Source organism: Lagenorhynchus albirostris, chromosome X (assembly GCF_949774975.1).
Source record: "Lagenorhynchus albirostris chromosome X, mLagAlb1.1, whole genome shotgun sequence".
Lineage (NCBI taxonomy): Eukaryota > Metazoa > Chordata > Mammalia > Artiodactyla > Delphinidae > Lagenorhynchus > Lagenorhynchus albirostris.
Window position 1 is genome coordinate 118,532,981 of NC_083116.1, and position 18,927 is coordinate 118,551,907.

General features: G+C 41.3%; 1 protein-coding gene across 4 annotated transcripts in view; it reads right to left on the minus strand.

The window, feature by feature from the left end:
- REPS2 (RALBP1 associated Eps domain containing 2) overlaps positions 1-18,927 on the minus strand; it is a 247,104-nt gene that overhangs the window by 152,609 nt on the left and 75,568 nt on the right. For 2 of the 4 annotated variants that reach the window (XM_060137538.1, XM_060137536.1), the window contains exons 3-5: positions 16,601-16,749; positions 13,847-13,973; positions 3,405-3,502 (exon numbers count right to left, since the gene is read on the minus strand). In XM_060137538.1, coding sequence (XP_059993521.1) covers positions 3,405-3,502; positions 13,847-13,973; positions 16,601-16,749 — 374 coding nt within the window. The remainder of the gene's footprint in view (positions 1-3,404; positions 3,503-13,846; positions 13,974-16,600; positions 16,750-18,927) is intronic. The other 2 variants (XM_060137537.1, XM_060137540.1) reach the window with 2 other exon arrangements.

Here is an 18,927-nt window from a genome sequence, read left to right on the forward strand (position 1 = left end):
ATAGGATGTGCTCAGTATCTGAAATTTCAAGGGGAAAAACATCCAACACCTGAACGAAAAAATCAAAAGTGCGAAAATACTAAGACTGTTCATTCCAATGGCTGGGACTGAATTCCACATAAGCACCTCTGAAATGCCAAGCCCATGAGCTGCAACACTGCTGACTCAGAGTCCCTAAAAGCCTTCCCCCGTTCCCAGAGGCCACCCCTCTTCCAATCAGGCAGGAAGGACTTGAATACAAGGCCACAGAGGAAGCTAGGACAGAGCGAGGCTGCCATCAGCCCAAGCGCATGGCAACATGGGGAATGAGTGACTCCAGCCCAGCCTGGCATCACACCCAATCCCTATTAATCCCCTACCACCAAAATCTTCCACTTTACATCCTCTCATCTACATGGCTAACTCAGGTTGGCATTTTGCTGTCGGGGACATGGAGTTCAACCAAACCAAGCTGAAAGGAGTAAGAAGGAAACCTAAGAACTGAAGAAAGAAAAACACATCAGCCATGAAAACCACAGACTGCTGTCCCGAAAAAGGCCCCTTGCTCTCATCTTAAACAGAAGGCAATGCTCCAAACAGGAGGGGGGACCTACACTGACACCAAACAAACATTAAGGGAATCAGACTGCTGCAGAGTATTACAATGGTCTGTTAAATCCATTCCAGCTCATTCCTGTTACAGAAAAGAGAAGGAACTTGCCCAAGGGCATGCAGAGTCTGCCTGGACCTGGGTGAGAACGTGTCTGGCTTTTCTGCACAATCCCATGAGTCCTTCTAATGGCCATTGGCTGCCAAATACTTCTATCCAGCCCCAGCTCTCCCCACAGCTCCAGCCCCATATATCCTACCAACTCCTTGACACGTCCTCTTGGCTGTCTCTAAAGCTCAAATTCCAATATGCAACACCGATCTCATGATCTTGCCTCAATACTCCCAACACTAGCTTTTCATTCAGGGCTTCTAGGCTTAACAGATGATATCACCATCCATGCGGTTCCTGAGACAAAGGCCAGGAAATCGTGTCCAGTGTTTGAACTCTAGCCCTACCAGTTCCTAGCTGTGACCGAAGGCAAACTAAGTAAGGTCTTTATACTTCAGGTTTTGTCATCTGAAAAATGGGATAATGACAGGAATTACCTCATAAGATAGCTCTGAGCACTGCAAGAGAGGTGTGTATAAAGTGCTAAGCTCATAGAAAACATCTTTGTACGCACAGCTCCCTCTATCCTCTTGCCTGCTCTCCCCCGCCCCACCCCCCACCTGGTTAACATGGTTCAACGCTTTCCCTTTCAGCTGGAGTGTGACTCCCCTCTGCAAGCCTTCCTTGATCAGCCCCTGCCTGCCAAGGCCAGGACCTAACTTCCCGCCGCCATTTTTCATCCTCAAACCACACTGTAATTTCCACTCACCACATATCATAATTATATATTTACTTTGTGATGGTCTGATCAATGGCCATCTCCTCCAAGAGTCTATAAGCTCCATGAGGGCAGGGACTGGATGTGTTATACCTCATTTTTGTATTCTCAACACAATACCTGGCACTTAATAGGTATTTAGTAAACATTAGTTGCTTGAAGCGCTCAAGAAGCACGTTTACCAGCAGAAAAACGGACCTAGAGATTAGAAGAGAAGTCCCAGGACACCAGTCCAAGTGAGAGCCCATGGCCATCTCAGCCAGGTGGCTACGCAGAAGGGGCCCAGTGAGCCCCATCCAACCACGGCGAGGTTCGGGATTTACTGCTTGTTTGACCGTCATTCTAACAGTTCAGGATGTGGTCTCCACAGCACTAGAACAGACTCTGTAGAAACATGCATGGCCACACCTCACAGATTTTTTACATGAATCCCAGTCCCTCCGATACCTTTCCTAATGTAACCATCACTCCACAGTGGGTGTGATTCTCATGTTTAAAAACACGTATTTTTGTACCACAGGACCTCTAAATGCAGCCAACTACTCCATCTGCGGCTCAGCTGAAGAAACAACTGTCCGTTCCAACTTGGGGGTAAAACTGAGCTCTACTGGACCTAGGTACCAATAAGGGAATTTCAGGAATATTTTTACTACACCCTATGTTTATTTATACAGCAACGCTAGAACCTAGCCTCCTTGTAACATGGGACTCTAATGTATATAGGAAAGTATTTGAAAGAGCAGGTTTTGACATTGGGCAGGCCTGGTTCGAATTCTGGCTCTGCCACTTACTAGTTATGAATGAAACCTTAGACCCATGACTTGACCTCTCTCGGCCAGTTACCTCATCTATACTAAGAGATACAACAATACCTAGATCTGATAGTTGGAGGAAGAATTATACACAAATACACAGCATATGGCTGAATTATCTACCACCTTTAAGAAAATTCTTTGTACACAGAGTTCTACCTCAGAAGTTAAGTTCTGTACCACGCCTAACACAGAGCCGCATCCCCAGAGGCTATAAAGTGAACACCTCAATCTCCCTTTGCCTTGTTTATTCTCTTCTAGAATACCAGCCCACTTCTTTATGGGACTATCTGACATCACCGGTCTACTGTGAGAAATCCCTGAGCATGAATGATCCTTCTTCCTAAGTTGGACAATTGAAATGTTATACAAACCACCCTACTTCCTCTTGTCTTTAGAATCAAACAGCCAATCCAGTTTTCTCAGGGTTTTTCTCATGCTGACATACACATACACCCTTTTTTGGGACTATGACTTCACCAGCATAGGACTCAGAAATACTACACAAGATAACAGTTGCAGACACGGGGAAAAAATAAGAGCTCTTTATCCAAAGGAAACACTGGAGAAAGGGAAGCTGAAATTTGCTAAGTTGTGGTGTAGCCAGGAGAAACTGGGAGATCACTTGTGCTTCTGCCATATGGTATCGATTACAAACAGGAAACTAGTTGCTGCCACTTGTAAAATAACTGTTCTCCAAACAGCATTGAACTAGGCACTGAGAGAAAATACAGGAGAACCACCTCTGCCTTCCAAAGCTTGCAGTATAACTGGAGGCACAAAACAAAATGGGCAATAGCGAACTATGCACTGAATAAGTAATATTAAAGAATAAGGCAGAGATAAGATAGGCTGTTTTGGAAAAAGTAGAGGCCTCCTGAAGGAGGTGCCTACTGATTAAGCAGATAAAGGTGGAAGGGCATTTTAGACATACCAAAGACTAAGAACCAGCCCGGATTAGTCTAGAGACACTGAGAAGGGGAGAAACACACACAGTAGAAACGATTTAGGAAAATACATAAGCAACAGAACAAGAAGTACAATATTTGCATTAGGGGGCAGTTATATGTCCTGCTTACAAAAACAAAACAAACAAACAAACAAAAACAGGGCCATCAAGAAGCCATACCCCCGAAGTCTCCCACTGGCATAACCCCACAGCAGCGTCACTTACCCGGATAAGGGAAGCCTGATGCCGAAGGGGTTTGGCTCCTGGGCCCCCCAACGAGGGTCCCTCAGGCTGGACAAGGGGCTGTCTAGCTTCATAAGGAGCTGAAACAGCAGGAGGGAAAGTCAGCATGGTAGACAAAGATTCCACCCAAAAATTATGATTTCACACACAAATTGCTACAGTGTCTGCTTTTCAGGGAAGAATTAGCAAAAGAATTAGAGTTTACAGGGATAGGGCAACCTAAGACAAACAAACCTTGGTGCCCCTGGGTACAATTTAACTGAACAATCTAAAGACAGTCACCCAATTCATGATAAGGCAGGAAAATATTTATATCAGGTTAAGATTAGGAATAAATTAGAAAGGTAGAATGATGTGAATCTAAACTGGGATAAAAAATAATGAGAGTAGTTAGAAAAGTGCCATGGGCTTCCCTTGTGGCGCAGTGGTTGAGAGTCCGCCTGCCAATGCAGGGGACACGGGTTCGTGCCCCGGTCCGGGAAGATCCCATGTGCCGCGGAGCGGCTGGGCCCATGAGCCATGGCCGCTGAGCCTGCGCGTCCGGAGCCTGTGCTCTGCAACGGGAGAGGCCACAGCAGTGAGAGGCCCGCATACCGCAAAAAAAAAAAAAGAAAAAAAAAAAGAAAGAAAGAAAAGTGCCATGTTTTAAGGGTTCAAATTCTAAATATAAGGTAAATTCTACATATACCCTGCTATTTAAAAGGCTTCCATTCATCATCCACACCCCCAAAGAAGAAAAGGAATATGCATTTTGAACATTAAGAATCAACATTGTCATTTATTTTGTTTTATTTTGTTAATACTTTTTTTAAAATTTATTTATTTGACTGCATTGGGTCTTCCTTGCTGCACGCAGGCTTTCTCTAGTCGCGGCGAGTGGGGGCTACTCTTCGTTGCGGTGCATGGGCTTCTCATTGTGGTGGCTTCTCTTGTTGAGGAGCACGGGCTCTAGGCGCGTGGGCTTCAGTAGTTGTGGCACGTGGGCTCAGTAGTTGTGGCTCCTGGGCCCTAGAGTGCAGGCTCAGTAGTAGTGGTGCATGGGCTTAGTTGCTCCGCGGCATGTGGGATCTTCCCGGACCAAGGCTTGAACCCGTGTCCCCTGCATTGGCAGGCGGATTCTTAACCGCTGCGCCACTAGGGAAGCCCCTATTTTGTTTTATTTTTGAAAATAAATGCCACTGTCATCTTTTCCTTAACGGAAAGAATGTAAAACCAAGTAGAGAAAACTACAAAAAGGAATAAATGCATTTTATATTTATTATCTTATCACTTAATAACCAAACTAAAAATAATTTTGCTACCTTTAAGAAAAGGTTTTAAGCCACCAAAATGAATGCATTTTTTTCATTCCTTTTATTTCCAGAACACTTAATAACAACCTTGCCAATATGGTAGGAAAAGTTAAATGTAACCAGGTAGTATTCAGCTCCAACAGAAAGGAGAAATTATCACTTAAAATGAAACCATTTCTGATCTCTGTGGGTTAACAGTTCAGGTTTTTGGAAGTATATAAACAAGTAAAATGCCTTTTTTCTGTAGCTTCTTATAAATAAAATTAGGTAGAGACAGCAGAGCAGCCTATTATGGCATCACCTTCAGCATACTTTGAACTTTTTAAAATAAAGAAGGTATAACAGCACGTTAAGAACAACAAACCACTCTTAGCTCACAACTGCTCTTTGTATTTCCTCCAAGGAACTGGAACACAGTATTATAACACATTAAATTACATTAAAACATCAAAATCACTGCCTGGCAAACCATGACATGGATTTCCTGACCCTGCTAAGAAAGTATTAAAAATACAAAACCTGCAAAAGAAACATACACAGAGAACACACAGTCCAAATCTTAAATAAGCCTCACATGGTAAGCAGGTGCTGCCCTCAAAGAAGGATTTTTAAGATCATTCCATTTAGATGGAACATCAAATTTAACTCCTGTCAGGAGGCTTGAACCACAGCAAACTGTACCACGGCTGCGATACCAGTGGTCATGAGCTTCTCCTGGGAAGCTGACCTCACATGCCTCTGCCTCTGGCTCCCCTCAGAGGGAGGGAGCTTCTACTGCTCAGGAGGGACACGTGTGGAGGGAGGGCACCTGGCCCATGGCTCCAGTCCCTCACCAACAAGGGTCTTCCTTCCCTTGGAAGAGACAAACACATCTTATCAATAAAGCCTGAACACTCAGCCGCATGGTGGGTCATTTTTGGAGAAGCCTGGCCTCAATGGCAAATTTTCTCTTCCTACTCCTGTGGGAAGCCTGAGTTGTCCACACCTGCCTGTGACTGGAAAGATGAGTGTCTAAAGCCCTCTGGTCGCAAATCTTAGACACGTGCTCCAATCAGCTCTACTGGTACCACAGCTGATATTCAGGCCACCATCAGTCTGACTCCTGCCTCGCTCCTCAACTAAAGCTGAACTCAGGAGGTAAAAAGGTAAAAGGTAAAAGGCTCGTTGCCTCTACTCTCCTTCCTCCCAAATAAAGCCTGAAACATGCAACTCAGTGCAAAATAAACAATTCTTAGATCCCCTTATAAGAGGTTGAATAAGGAACTAGAAGTACCACCTTTCTCCAAGGGGAGGAGTATAAAATGAACCCTAAAGATTTCATCACTCTGAGATTCGTGTCAAACTAGAACAGAGACCACAACTAACTGCCCCATAAAGACTCCCCATCTGCAGTCACCCAATGAATGATATCCAGAAGGTGACTTTCAAGAATACTTAAGAGCTTCAAAAATAAAACGGAGGCTTCCCTGGTGGCGCAGTGGTTGAGAGTCCACCTGCCAATGCAGGGGACACGGGTTCGTACCCTGGTCCGGGAAGATCCCACGTGCCACAGAGCGGCTAGGCCCGTGAGCCATGGCCGCTGAGCCTGCGCGTCCGGAGCCTGTGCTCCGCAACGGGAGAGGCCACAACAGTGAGAGGCCCGCGTACCGCAAAATAAATAAATAAATAAATAAATATAAATAAAACGGGTGCCAGATTCTAGAGACACAAAAGGAAATATGAGGGAATATCTGAGCACCTACAATGTGCCACGAGTTATGCTAGGAACAGATGTTTATATAACATTCCTCGTTTCATCCACAGAGCAAACCTCTGAGGCAGAGATTATTCCATTTCACAGATAAGGGAAACTGAGGCTGAGAAAAGCAAAATACCCATAGTCACAGAGGCTAGAAATGGAGAGAAATTAGAAATGTAGGCCCACTAAGTCTACCTTTAGGCCCAGGAGACAGACATCACAGCCCATGCTCTTAAGTGAGAAGATACCTAGAATTGATACATCAGAATAAGATGTATAAGAAAAAGTAGAACAGACATTGATTTTAAGATAAGACATTAGATATCAGAAGAAACAGGTTATAAGAGTCAAAAGTAGTTGCCTCTGCCTAGAAGGAACATACCTCAATGTAATAAAGCTCATATAAGACAAACGCACAGCTAACATCATACTCGATGGTGAAAAGCTGAAAGCATTTCCTCTAAGATCAGGAAAAGACAAGGATGCCCACTCTCACCACTTTTATTCAACATAGTTTTGGAAGTCCTAGCCATAGCAATCAGACAACAAAAAGAAATAAAAGAAATCCAAATTGGAAAGGAAGAAGTAAAACTGCCGCTGTTTGCAGATGACATGATACTATACATAGAAAATCCTAAAGCTGCCACCAGAAAACTATTAGAGCACATTAGTGAATTCAGTAAAGTAGCAGGATACAAAATTAATATGAAGAAATCTGTTGCATATCTATACACTAACAAAGAAGTATCAGAAAGAGAAATTAAGGAAACAATCCCATTTACCATCACATCAAAAAGAATAAAATACCTAGGAATAAACCTACCTAAGGAGGCAAAAGACATGTACTCAGAAAACTATAAGACACTGATGAAAGGAAACGGAAGACGACACAAACAAATGGAAATATATACCATGTTCTTGCACTGGAAGAATCAATACTGTTAAAATGACTACACTACCCAAGGCAATCTACAAATTCAATGCAATCCCTATCAAATTACCAATGGATTTTTCACAGAACTAGAACAAAAATTTTTTTTTAATTTGTAGGGAAACAAAGACCCCGAACAGCCAAAACAATCTTGAGAAAAAAGAATGGAGCTGAAGGGCTTTCCTGGTGGCGCAGTGGTTAAGAATCTGCCTGCCAATGAAGGGGACATGGATTCGAGCCCTGGTCTGGGAAGATCCCGTATGCCGTGGAGCAACTATGCCTGTGCGCCACGACTACTGAGCTTGCGCTCTAGAGCCCGCGAGCCACAGCTACTGAGCCCTCGTGCCGCAACTACTGAGCCCGTGCACCTAGAGCCTGTGCTCTGCAACAAGAGAAGCCACCGCAATGAGAAGCCCATGCACCGCAACGAAGAGCAGCCCCCACTCGCCGCAGCTAGAGAAAGCCCGCATGCAGCAACAAAGACCCAATGCAACCAAAAATAAATAAATAAATGTATTTTTAAAAAAAAGAATGGAGCTGGAGGAATCACACGTCCTCACTTCAGACTATACCACAAAGCTACACTCATCAAAACAGTATGGTACTGGCACAAAAACAGACACATAGATCAATGGAACAGGATAGAGAGCCCAGAAATAAACCCATGCACATATGGTCAATTAATCTACGACAAAGGAGGCAATAATATACAGTGGAGAAAAGACAGTCTCTTCAATAAGTGGCGCTGGGGAAAATAGACAGCTACCTGTAAAAGAATGAAATTAGAACATTCTCTAACACCATACACAAAAATAAACTCAAAATGGATTAAAGACCTAAATATAAGACCAGATACTATAAAACTCCTAGAGGAAAACATAGGCAGGACACTCTTTGACATAAATCAGAGCAATATATTTTTGGATCTGTCTCCTAGAGTAATGAAAACAAAAATTTTAAAATGGGACCTAATTAAACTCAAAAGCTTTTGCACGGCAAACGAAACCATAAACAAAATGAAAAGACAACCTGTGGAATGGGAGAAAATATCTGCAAACAATGTGACTGACAAGGGCTTAATTTCCAAAATACACAAATAGCTCATACAGCTCAATATCAAAAAAACAAACAACTCAATAAAAAAATGGGCAGAAGACCTAAACAGACATTTTTTCCAAAGAAGACAAACAGATGGCCAACAGGCACATGAAAAGATACTCAATATCGCTAATTATTAGAGAAATTCAAGTCAAAACTACAATGAGGTATCACCACACACTGGTCAGTATGGCCAACATCAGAAAGGCTACAAATGGGGCTTCCCCGGTGGTGCAGTGGTTGAGAGTCCACATGCCGATGCAGGGGACGTGGGTTTGTGCCCCGGTCTGGGAAGATCCCACATGCCGCGGAGCGGCTGGGCCCGTGAGCCATGGCCGCTGAGCCTGCACGTCCGGAGCCTGTGCTCCACAACGGGAGAGGCCACAACAGTGAGAGGCCTGCGTACCGCAAAAAAAAAAAAAAAAAAAAAAAGGAAGTCTACAAATAATAAATGCTGAAGAGGGTGTGGAGAAAAGGGAACCCTCCTACACTGTTGGTGGGAATGTAAATTGGTACAGCTACTATGGAGAACAGTATGGAAGTTCCTTAAAAAATTAAAAATAGAGTTGCCATATGCTCCTGCAATCCCACTCCTGGGCATATATTTGGACAAAAGTCTAATTTGAAAAGATACATGCACCCCAATGTTCAAAGCTGCACTATTCACAACAGCCAAGACATGGAAGCAACCTAAATGTCCATCAACAGATAACTGGATAAAAAAAGATGTGGTGTGTATATTTATATATATATACACACATATACATACAATGGAATATTTACCCATAAAAAAGAATGAAATAATGCCATTTTCAGCAACATGGATGGACCCAGAGATTATCACATTAAGCAAAGTAAGTCAGAGAAAGAAAAATATATTACTTATATGTGGAATCTAAAAAAGTGATACAGGACTTCCCTGGGGGTACAGTGGTTAACACTCCGCACTTCCACTGAAGGGGACGCAAGTTCAATCCCTGGTTGAGGAATTAAGATGCCACATGCTGTGTGGAGAGGCCAAAAAATAAATAAATAATAAATAAATAAATAAGTGTTTACAAAACAGAAATAGACTCACAGACATAGAAAGCAAACTTATGGTTACCAAAGGGCAAAGGAGGGGAGGAATAAATTTGGAATTTGGGATTAACAGATACTACTGTATATAAGATAGATAAACAACAAGGACCTACTGCATAGCACAGGGAACTATATTCAATATCTTGTGATAACCTATAATGGAAAAGAATCTGGAAAAGAATACATATACATATATGTATAACTGATTCACTTTGCTGTACACTGAAACATTGTGAATCAACTGTACTTCAGTTAAAAAAATAAACAATTTTTAAAAAAGGATAGAAAGTAGTTGCCTCTGGAGACCAGAAACAGGTTGAGTGGGAAGAAGTATTACTGCAATTTAAACATCATCTTTTAAAATATAGATAAAATACAGATGGCAGTATCTGCCTCTGAGGGTTGTGATAAGTAGAAAATAGTGCACATAAAGAACTCTGAACAATGCCTGACACATAAGTCTTACCCAATGAGCATAAGCTATAGATACATCCAGCAAAGGAAGCTAGCAGGAGCCCAGAAGAGAGGCAGAAGAGAGGCTCTGAATCACAGACTGGTCCAAAGATGCTCAGTCTGATTTAAAACATACACATACACCCCATTAGCCAGGAATCATGGCAGGGTCTTGGACAGAGAACAACCCCAGAAAAATGTATTCCTAGGAAATTGTCCTAGCAGCTAAGCTGCTTTCTGAAAATGCATAAATCCAAGTTTAAGGATCATGATGTAGGAAGGGGCAACAGAAACTTAGAAAACAATGTTTCAAGAACAAAAGAGTGCCCACAAGGAGATGTCACTTCACATGTAATAGAATAGCTAAGATTAAAAACACTGAAGAAAGAAACTAGAGTACCAACTGCTGGCAAGGAGCACTGAACTCTCATATATTGCCAGTGGGAGTATGCAGCCACTTGGTGAAACTCGGGCAGTTTCTTATACACCTACCCTAAGGTGCAGTAATTCTACTCCTAGGTGTCAGGAAAATGACAACAATGTCACAAAAAGACACACACAAATGTTCATAGCATCCTTATTCATAGCAGCCAAACCCTGGAAATAACCTAAATGTCCATCAACAGAAGAATGGATCGTCACACCATGATACATTCATACAATGGAACAATACTGGGTAATAAAAAGGAACAAACTATTGAGATACAACACCATGGAGAATCTTAACCACTATGCTGAGGGAAAGACACCCGAGAGTACAGTCATTCAATATGATTCCATTTATATGAGGTTCTAGAAAAAGCAAAACTAGCCTACGATGATAAAACTCAGAACTATGCTTGCACTGGGGGGGCACGGGCAGGGAGGGAGTGACTGGAAAGGGGCATCTCTGAGGTGATGGAAATGTTGGTTTTAATGTCAAGCAGACTACTTTTTTACTGAAGTATAGCTGATTTACAATATTAATTTCAGCATAGTGATTCAATATTTTTATAGATTATATTCCATTTAAAGTTATTATAAAATAATAGCTGTATTTCCCTGTGCTGCACAATATATCCTTGTAGCTTATGTATTTCCTACATAGTAGTTTGTACCTCTTAGTCCCCTACTCCCCCACCCTGCAACCACTAGTTTGTTCTCTATATCTGTGAGTAGGTTTCTGTTTTGTTATATTTATTCATCTATTTTATTTTTTAGATACCACATATAAGTGATAACATACAGTACTTGTCTTTCTCTGTCTGACTTATTTCACTAAGCGTAATTCCCTTTTTAGGTCCATCCACATTGCTACAAATGGCAGAATTTCATTCTTTTCTATGGCTGAGTAATATTCTATTGTGTGTGTGTATGTACGTGTATCTTCTTTCTTCATTCATCTGTTGATGGACACTTAGGTTGCTTCCATACCTTGGCTATAGTAAATAATGCTGCTATGAACACTGGGGTCCATGTATTTTTTCAAATTTGTGCTTTCATTTTCTTCAGATATATACTCAGGGGTGGAATTGCTGGATCATATAGTAGGGAAATATCTTATTCATGATCAAAATGGTGGATACATGAGTATATCCATTTGTTAAAACTCAAATTGAAGATTTTATTTTATTTTAAAGAGTTCTTTTTTGATATGGACCTTTTTTTTGTTTTAATTTTTGGCTGTGTTGGGTTTTTCTTGCTGTGTGTGGGCTTTCTCTAGTTGCGGCGAGCGGGGGCTACTCTTCGTTGCAGTGTGCAGGCTTCTCATTGCGGTGGCTTCTCTTGTTGCAGAGCACAGGCTCTAGGCACATGGGTTTCAGTAGCTGTGGCCCGCAGGCTCAGTAGTTGTGGCTCGCGGGCTCTAGAGTGCAGGCTCAGTAGTTGTGGTGCATGGGCTTAGTTGCTCTGCAGCATGTGGGATCTTCCCGGACCAGGGCTCGAACCCGTGTCCCCTGGATTGGCAGGCAGATACTTAAGCACTGCGCAACCAGGGAAGTCCTGATGTGGACCATTTTTAAAGTCTTTATTGAATTTGTTACAATATTGCTTCTGTTTTATGTTTTGGGGTGGTTTTTTTTGGTTTTTTGTTTTGTTTTGTTTTGTTTTGGCCCCAAGGCATATGGGATCTTAGCTCCCTGACCAGAGATCAAACCCGCACCCCTGCACTGGAGGGCGAAGTCTTAACCACTGGACCGCCAGGGAAGTCCCTCAAGTTGAAGATTTTAAATGTGTGCATTTTATCACATGTAAATTTTACCTCACTTTTTTTTTAAAAAGGGCTAAGAAAGAATGAAAGCATGGAAAACCTTGACACACGCGCTAAAAGAGCGAAGGAGAGAAGCAGGTCATTTCCTTGCCACTGGGGGAATGAAAGCCCAATTTGAATGGAATGAGGAGAAAATGGAGCATGAAGCAGAGAGAGCTGGTACAGACAAGTTTTTTTAAGGAATATCAGAAAAAAAGAGTAGAACCTGGTGACTCGGTAGAACAAAAAACGACTCACCTGTGAATTAAAATCCAAAAACTAGACACCATGCTAGGCATAGTACTCCAATTTCCAAACCCAGATGAAATTAAGGAAAAAAAACCCACTTCTAAAAATAGGGAAATTCGGCAGGAGAGACTATAAGGAAAATGAAGAATTCTCAACCCCGTTTTGTTTCAGACACCAATGGGACACTCAGGTTCCAGGGGAGTGATTTTTCGTTCCTATCCCCCAACAACGTTATCTTGCATTTGCATAGGATTCAATTTCCAATCAGATTTTATACTCATGTTCTCGCTTATCCTCACAACACCCCTATAGGATACTATTACTCCATTTAAAAAGAGGAGAGGAAAATCATGGTTCAGAGCAGTAAGTGGCTTGCCCAAGGTCACATAGCTAGTCACATAAACCCTCACCTTCTGATTCCAATCAAAAGATTTTTCCATCATGCTACACCTGCTTCTCTCGGCAAGATTATAGTCTCTCTTCAGTCCAGCCTAGCACACATTTTTTTTTAAAATCTGTTTCCCTCTAGAAGTCGCCACTATTTTCAATGCAGCAAAAACCTGCAGAAACTGGGTCACTTTCAGTTACAGCTCACAGAATTTTAAAAAAAGGCGGGGAGGGGGGGAGTTATGGATATCCAATTCTAGAATAACTTTAATTGGTCATATCTTAAGCTAGGAACCTGAGCCCCACAAGGACAAGATGCTGCCGTGAATTTATGGAGCTTTAAGCATTGCAGCCAGGGAGTCAACTCTGCAAGTCATTCTCAGAAGCAAGTAACGTATTCTACCACTAACATGGCCAGCACAGTGCAAATGTGAGCAAGCAGGCAACCCCACAACTGGGCACTTCACACACCTGAGCACGATGCCTCCCCTGGCATTTCCCTTATTCTTAGTCCCAAACACAAGAGCTAAATATTTTCATTTATGTGCTCAGTCTTTAAAGGTTGAATCAACTCTTCTGCAGAGTTCTATTTTTTAAGTAGTTTCATAAGAGCAGTTATCATATAAATATGTTTGGTGGCTTTGCAGAAAGGAATAACTATTCCAAAACAATACAAATCCTTCATGTGCTATGTTCCTGTGTAACGAAACTTGTATATGAAGGATTAAATCATCTAAATCATTATCTACAAGTCTAAAGATGAACTAGTTTGTAGGACAGAAAACAAGGCATTACTAACACAGATTTCATTTTATATTTTTTTTAACCTTGCTTGAGAGTATAAAATTAAATTGAGCCCTGTCTCCAAAGCCAGAGGTAATTAAGTCAGGAGACTGAGCAGCTGGTGGCGTTGCTGCCCGATAGATGAAGGAGCCTCTAAGACACTGCCTGGGACAGCTGGCCTCTTACCTGGATGCATCTGCTCCGTGCTTTTCCGCAGTTTGCTGTAGCCATGGCTCAAGGGCACCCTCTGGTAATGAGGTGGGGAAGAAGGAGGGGAGGCGAGGGGTGACATCGTGGGAGACTGCGTTTCCTGCTTCAAAGAACCAGAGCAGAGTTCAGAGACGATCACTCAAGGAGCCTGGCGCTCTGAGCTGCAGTTATGAAGTATAACGCAACTCTACTGCCAGTAAGCAGGCTGCTTTAATAAATGGAGGAGAATATTTTCTCAGAAACGCAGCTTGGTTAAAAAGCAGTGTCTGAGGATTCAGAAGTCTCCCAGAGAACAGTCTCGCCGGAGCTCAGTTACCTAAATTACTAAAACAAGCCTGAAACACTTCCAGTTACTCCAATAATATTTTCCTTGGGGAAACGAAAGACACTGATCACATGAAATAACATTCATACTCCCCAATTTTGATCTCTTCGTGAACAGATTCAATTTTCATTCATTAATAAAGGCTCCTATTTCCTGGATTTACACTTACCAAGTCTTCCAACAATGTGGCTATTTTTTTAATATTTTAAATGGTTAATGCTAAATATTCTGGGACCTGGCTAGCCAAAGTAAAATGCCAGCTTTTTTTTTTATACTGAGAAATTGCAAAACAATTCATTATGGGTAAACCACTCCAACTAGCCTATTCCTAAACACTAGGATGGAGCCTTAATAAACTACAATTCAAATCTCAACTCGAATGTGAACTTTATGTAGGACCCCAGGCAAGACAAGCAACCTTCTAACTCGGCTACTGGGTTTCCTCCTTTTTTTTTTTTTTTTTTTAATGCTACCAATAGACTGGTAACTTTGGAATACCCAAGTAATGAGGAAACAGTACTTTTCATCAATATAGAGACTATATAGGTGCTCTTAGTCAAAAATAATAATAATAATGCAATCTGAGATACTAATCAAGTACTCTTTTTCAAGTAAAAGAAAAGAATATTTGCTTTGAATTGTAAGCTCACACCCACAGACTGGGTGGGCCTAGCATAAGCCCAGACTGAAGTGAAAGGATGTGTCCTCAATCACGCAGCCAGGGGATGGGCCTGGAAAGTTCCCAGGGCATCCAACCATCCTGGGATAGTGGACCCTCATTCCTCTCCAAATGCTGGTGGGAAAACATGCCAAAGAGTATTGGCTGAAGATTCTGATACAGGCATACCTCATTTTATTGCACTTCACAGATATTACTCTTTTTTTTTTTTTAACAAATTGAAGGTTTGTGGCAACGCTGCATCGAGCAAGTCTATTGGCACCATTTTTCCAAAAGCATTTGCTCACTTCACGTCCCTGTGTCACATTTTGGTAATTCTTACAAATATTTCGAACTTTTTCATTACTATTGTATTTTTAAGGTAATCTGTGATCAGTAATCTTTGATGCTACTACTAATTGCTAAGATGACAGCAGTTTTTAGCAATAAAGTATTTTTTTAATTAAGGTATATACATTGGGGGTTTTTTTAGCCCTAATGCTCTTGCACACTTAGTAGACTACAGTATAGTGTAAATGTAACTTCTGTATGCACTGGGAAACCAAAAAGTCATGTGACTCGCTTTATTGTGGCGGTCTGGAATGGAACCCGCACTACCTCCAAGGTATGCGCCTGTACACCTTTTTATCTAAATCCCTAAAAAAAATAAAATAAAATCAATCAATCAATCAATCCCTGAAGAACTAGTTTAAACATATGAGAATTATGAAAGCAACAGAACATGCTACACCTAACTTAAATATGAAACTTCTGCAACGATACCTCAAATATCCAGCATTATCAGGGTGAGCCATATACATTAGTTTTCCAACTTAATCCTTTAATTGTCTTGCATTTGAAAACATTTTGATTGGTCTTCCTAAACATAACAGATTTCTCTTCCTTATGGAAGATACTATAATTGAATATAATTTGACTTTTCTGCATAATTCAGTATCTTATCTTCATTGGAAGTATGGGATGTACCCTGATGCCCTGAGGGTTCACTAATGTGTAAGTCTATTTTACCTCTTCTTGACAGGCTCACTCATCTGGAATTTACACTTTGGTCTCTACCAGTCACTATCTGACTATTGCAAATAGTGGTCTAATTTTAAACGCCCATCCACCCTATTCTTCTTCCGGCTACACAGGTAATGGCAGCATTTCCCAACACGGCACTCCAAACATGCTCCCCAAGAAGGGATTCCCTGGTGAAAGGAGTTTAGTACATGCCGATCTCCATGTCTCTTTATTACAGGACTTCTCAGGGCTTCTACTGTGCTAATGTGCACTGTGAACGTCTAAGACTGAGTATTTAGCCTTTCCCCCGAGAATAGTCCATGAAGCAGCATTCTCCAAACATATTTAACCAGAGAAACCTTTTCTCCAGGTTTTTTTGGAAGAAAGGACTTATTAAACACTCCTAGAAGTTACATTTCGAAGAACCCATTTGGAAATGGTGATTAGAGACAGCAAATAAGTGTGTTAAATCAGTAGCCTTACTTGAGACCCAATTCTACGTTAAAGTAAGCTCTAAATGGCCCATAGGTGGCTCACGGTAATGGTAATTTCTATGCATCAGCCTCTTCTCCTTGCTACAAGGAAACTTTACTGGCTCACTTCCAAGTCTATAATTGTAACCCAGATGGTGCAATTCACTGGAAGCTTGACAGCAGCTAAGAGGCACTGCTCTGTGAGGATTCATGGTCAAAAGCAAACAGACATGCCTGATCAGACTATTTACCTGTTTATCCTCATCATCCATTCTTTTGAAGGTATTTTTTTCTGTGATTAAATATGGAATCTGAACTTTAGTTCCATGCAGCTCAGCCATGTTCCCAAACCGGATCTCAGCATCAGTTTTTGACATCATAAAGCGAGGCAGCGGCAGTTCTTTAGGAGCAGAATCAGAGAAGCTCAAGTGAGACTTTATTTGAAAACTGCAAAAAAGGGAACTCAATGGCCAAAAGATGAGTCACTTTTGAGGAAAAATTCCAGAACACTAAATATAGATTAAATTTGATTTCAACACAATAAGGACTCCTATAATAATGTCATAATAGAAAAATGCTACAGTTTAACACGGTATCCTGGCTCAACGTTTTTAAATGCTGTTGAATCATCTCAGAACAAATTCAGGTTTTGGACAGATCTCCCACTTCAGCCTTCAGTTCGGCACCAAGAAAAAGGACGCGACATCGTAGAACTCAGTATCAAGTGACAAACAGTAGCAGGCAGAACTTATATAGTGCTTATTATATGCCAGACACTGTATTAAGATCTGCAAATATTAACTCATTTAATCCTCACAACTCACTACAGTAAGATGATCATTAGCCTCCTTTTATAGATGTGGAAACAGAGCAGAAGAAGCTAAGAAGACACAGCTCATCTGTGGCAGAGCTGGCTCTTCACCAGCCAGTGCTGCTGACCTACAGAAAGGCCCCTCATTCCCAGGACAAACCTACTGCATACAACACTTTCTCACCTTATGTCACTGCTTAAACAATTTTCACACTCAATCTCCAGTTGTCTTTTCATAATGGAATAAGGAAAATGGTATAAAGTTAGAGCAATCAGTCCAACGTTCAGTCAGATTCTACTGTCAAAACCATTAGCTACACTCTATGCCACAAAGAGCTGAAACCCAACTGTCTGGTATATTTACTTAGCTTTCAAATTTCTAACAAAACTATTCTGAAAACAGAAATGATACTTTGGCACACTTCGAGTTCTCAGCACAGCAAATCACACACAACACAGCACAAGAATGCCAAAAATGGGTATAATATTCTGGATTAGGCATAATGATTTGCATCTGGATCCATTGTTCGGGATAATACTCATCAGTGTGCCTCTGCCTTCCCTTAGCTCCCTCTTCCAAAAACACAGCTGCACTTCCAATGATTGAAGCTGTGCTAAAGCCAGAAAACCTCTTAGCAACAGCAAGCAGTATCCCAGCTCCCCAGGCAAAGAAGGCCCCTGGTTCTCTAATATCCACATCATGTTTATTTTTAGTTGCTATGTCCACATTTGATTTAAAGAAGTAGGCAATATGACAAATCCCTGCGTGATCAATCAGCCAAGGGCCCAAGAGACATAAATAGAATAACCAATCTGGAAAATTAAACCAAGACTTTCCTCTAAAGACAGGATGGCCACCATTTTTAATGTTTTACTCTTCCCTAACCATGGCAGCTCTCCAACACTCAAGGCAGGAATGGACTTCAAAAGAAAAAAGGCAAGAAAAAAGAAAGTCTAGATTCTTAGTAAATCAAATATCAGCTAATCCTATGGTTCTCTTCTCAGAAAGGTATTTGTTTCAACTCAGTCTGCAAAAAGGATCTAAAACACATGGAACGAGATCACATAAAATAACTTGCACTCTAATCTGCCCATGAGAGGATGATGCTACTTCCAAGCCCTATTTGAGGGAGAAAAGAAGTAAATGCTTGGCATTTTTAAGCTCCCTGACCAGCGTTTCACTGGTGTTCAACAGATAACTCTGGGAGCAATGGAACACAAACCCGGCTGATGAATATCAACTATTACACTAGAGCCCCCAGCTGTCCTTTAGGACACCGTCATGTCACACGCTCTCCTTCCCTGGCTATGGCATTTCTCCAAAATTGTTCACCTGGGAAAGAACCTCCCTCCCCCCGCCGGTAGCAAAAGACAAAATACAGCTGAATTTCCCTCGTACTTTCTTTGTTTACAAGGTTGTAAACAACTCTCACTTAACAGAATTGTAACCATATATAATGATATCCCTATCATTGAAAAGGTTAATGAAGGTGCTATTTTTCTTAAGCTGCTGCAAGCTTTTTTTTTTTTAATGCTGCAAGCTTTTAAAAAGTGAAAAGTAAAACTCTAGTTTGTCGATGTTCAGTTTAAATGTTGTTTCCTAGTCATGTGTACACCAAATGTAACAGTGCAACTTTATTAGAAAATTAATCAATAAAGTACCTGCTATCCAGTGATTTATGTCAAGTAATCACAGGAGAAGATTTATTTGTAGTAGTTGTTTAGAATCTTTTCTCCCAAACTGAATTAACACCAAGAAACACATCA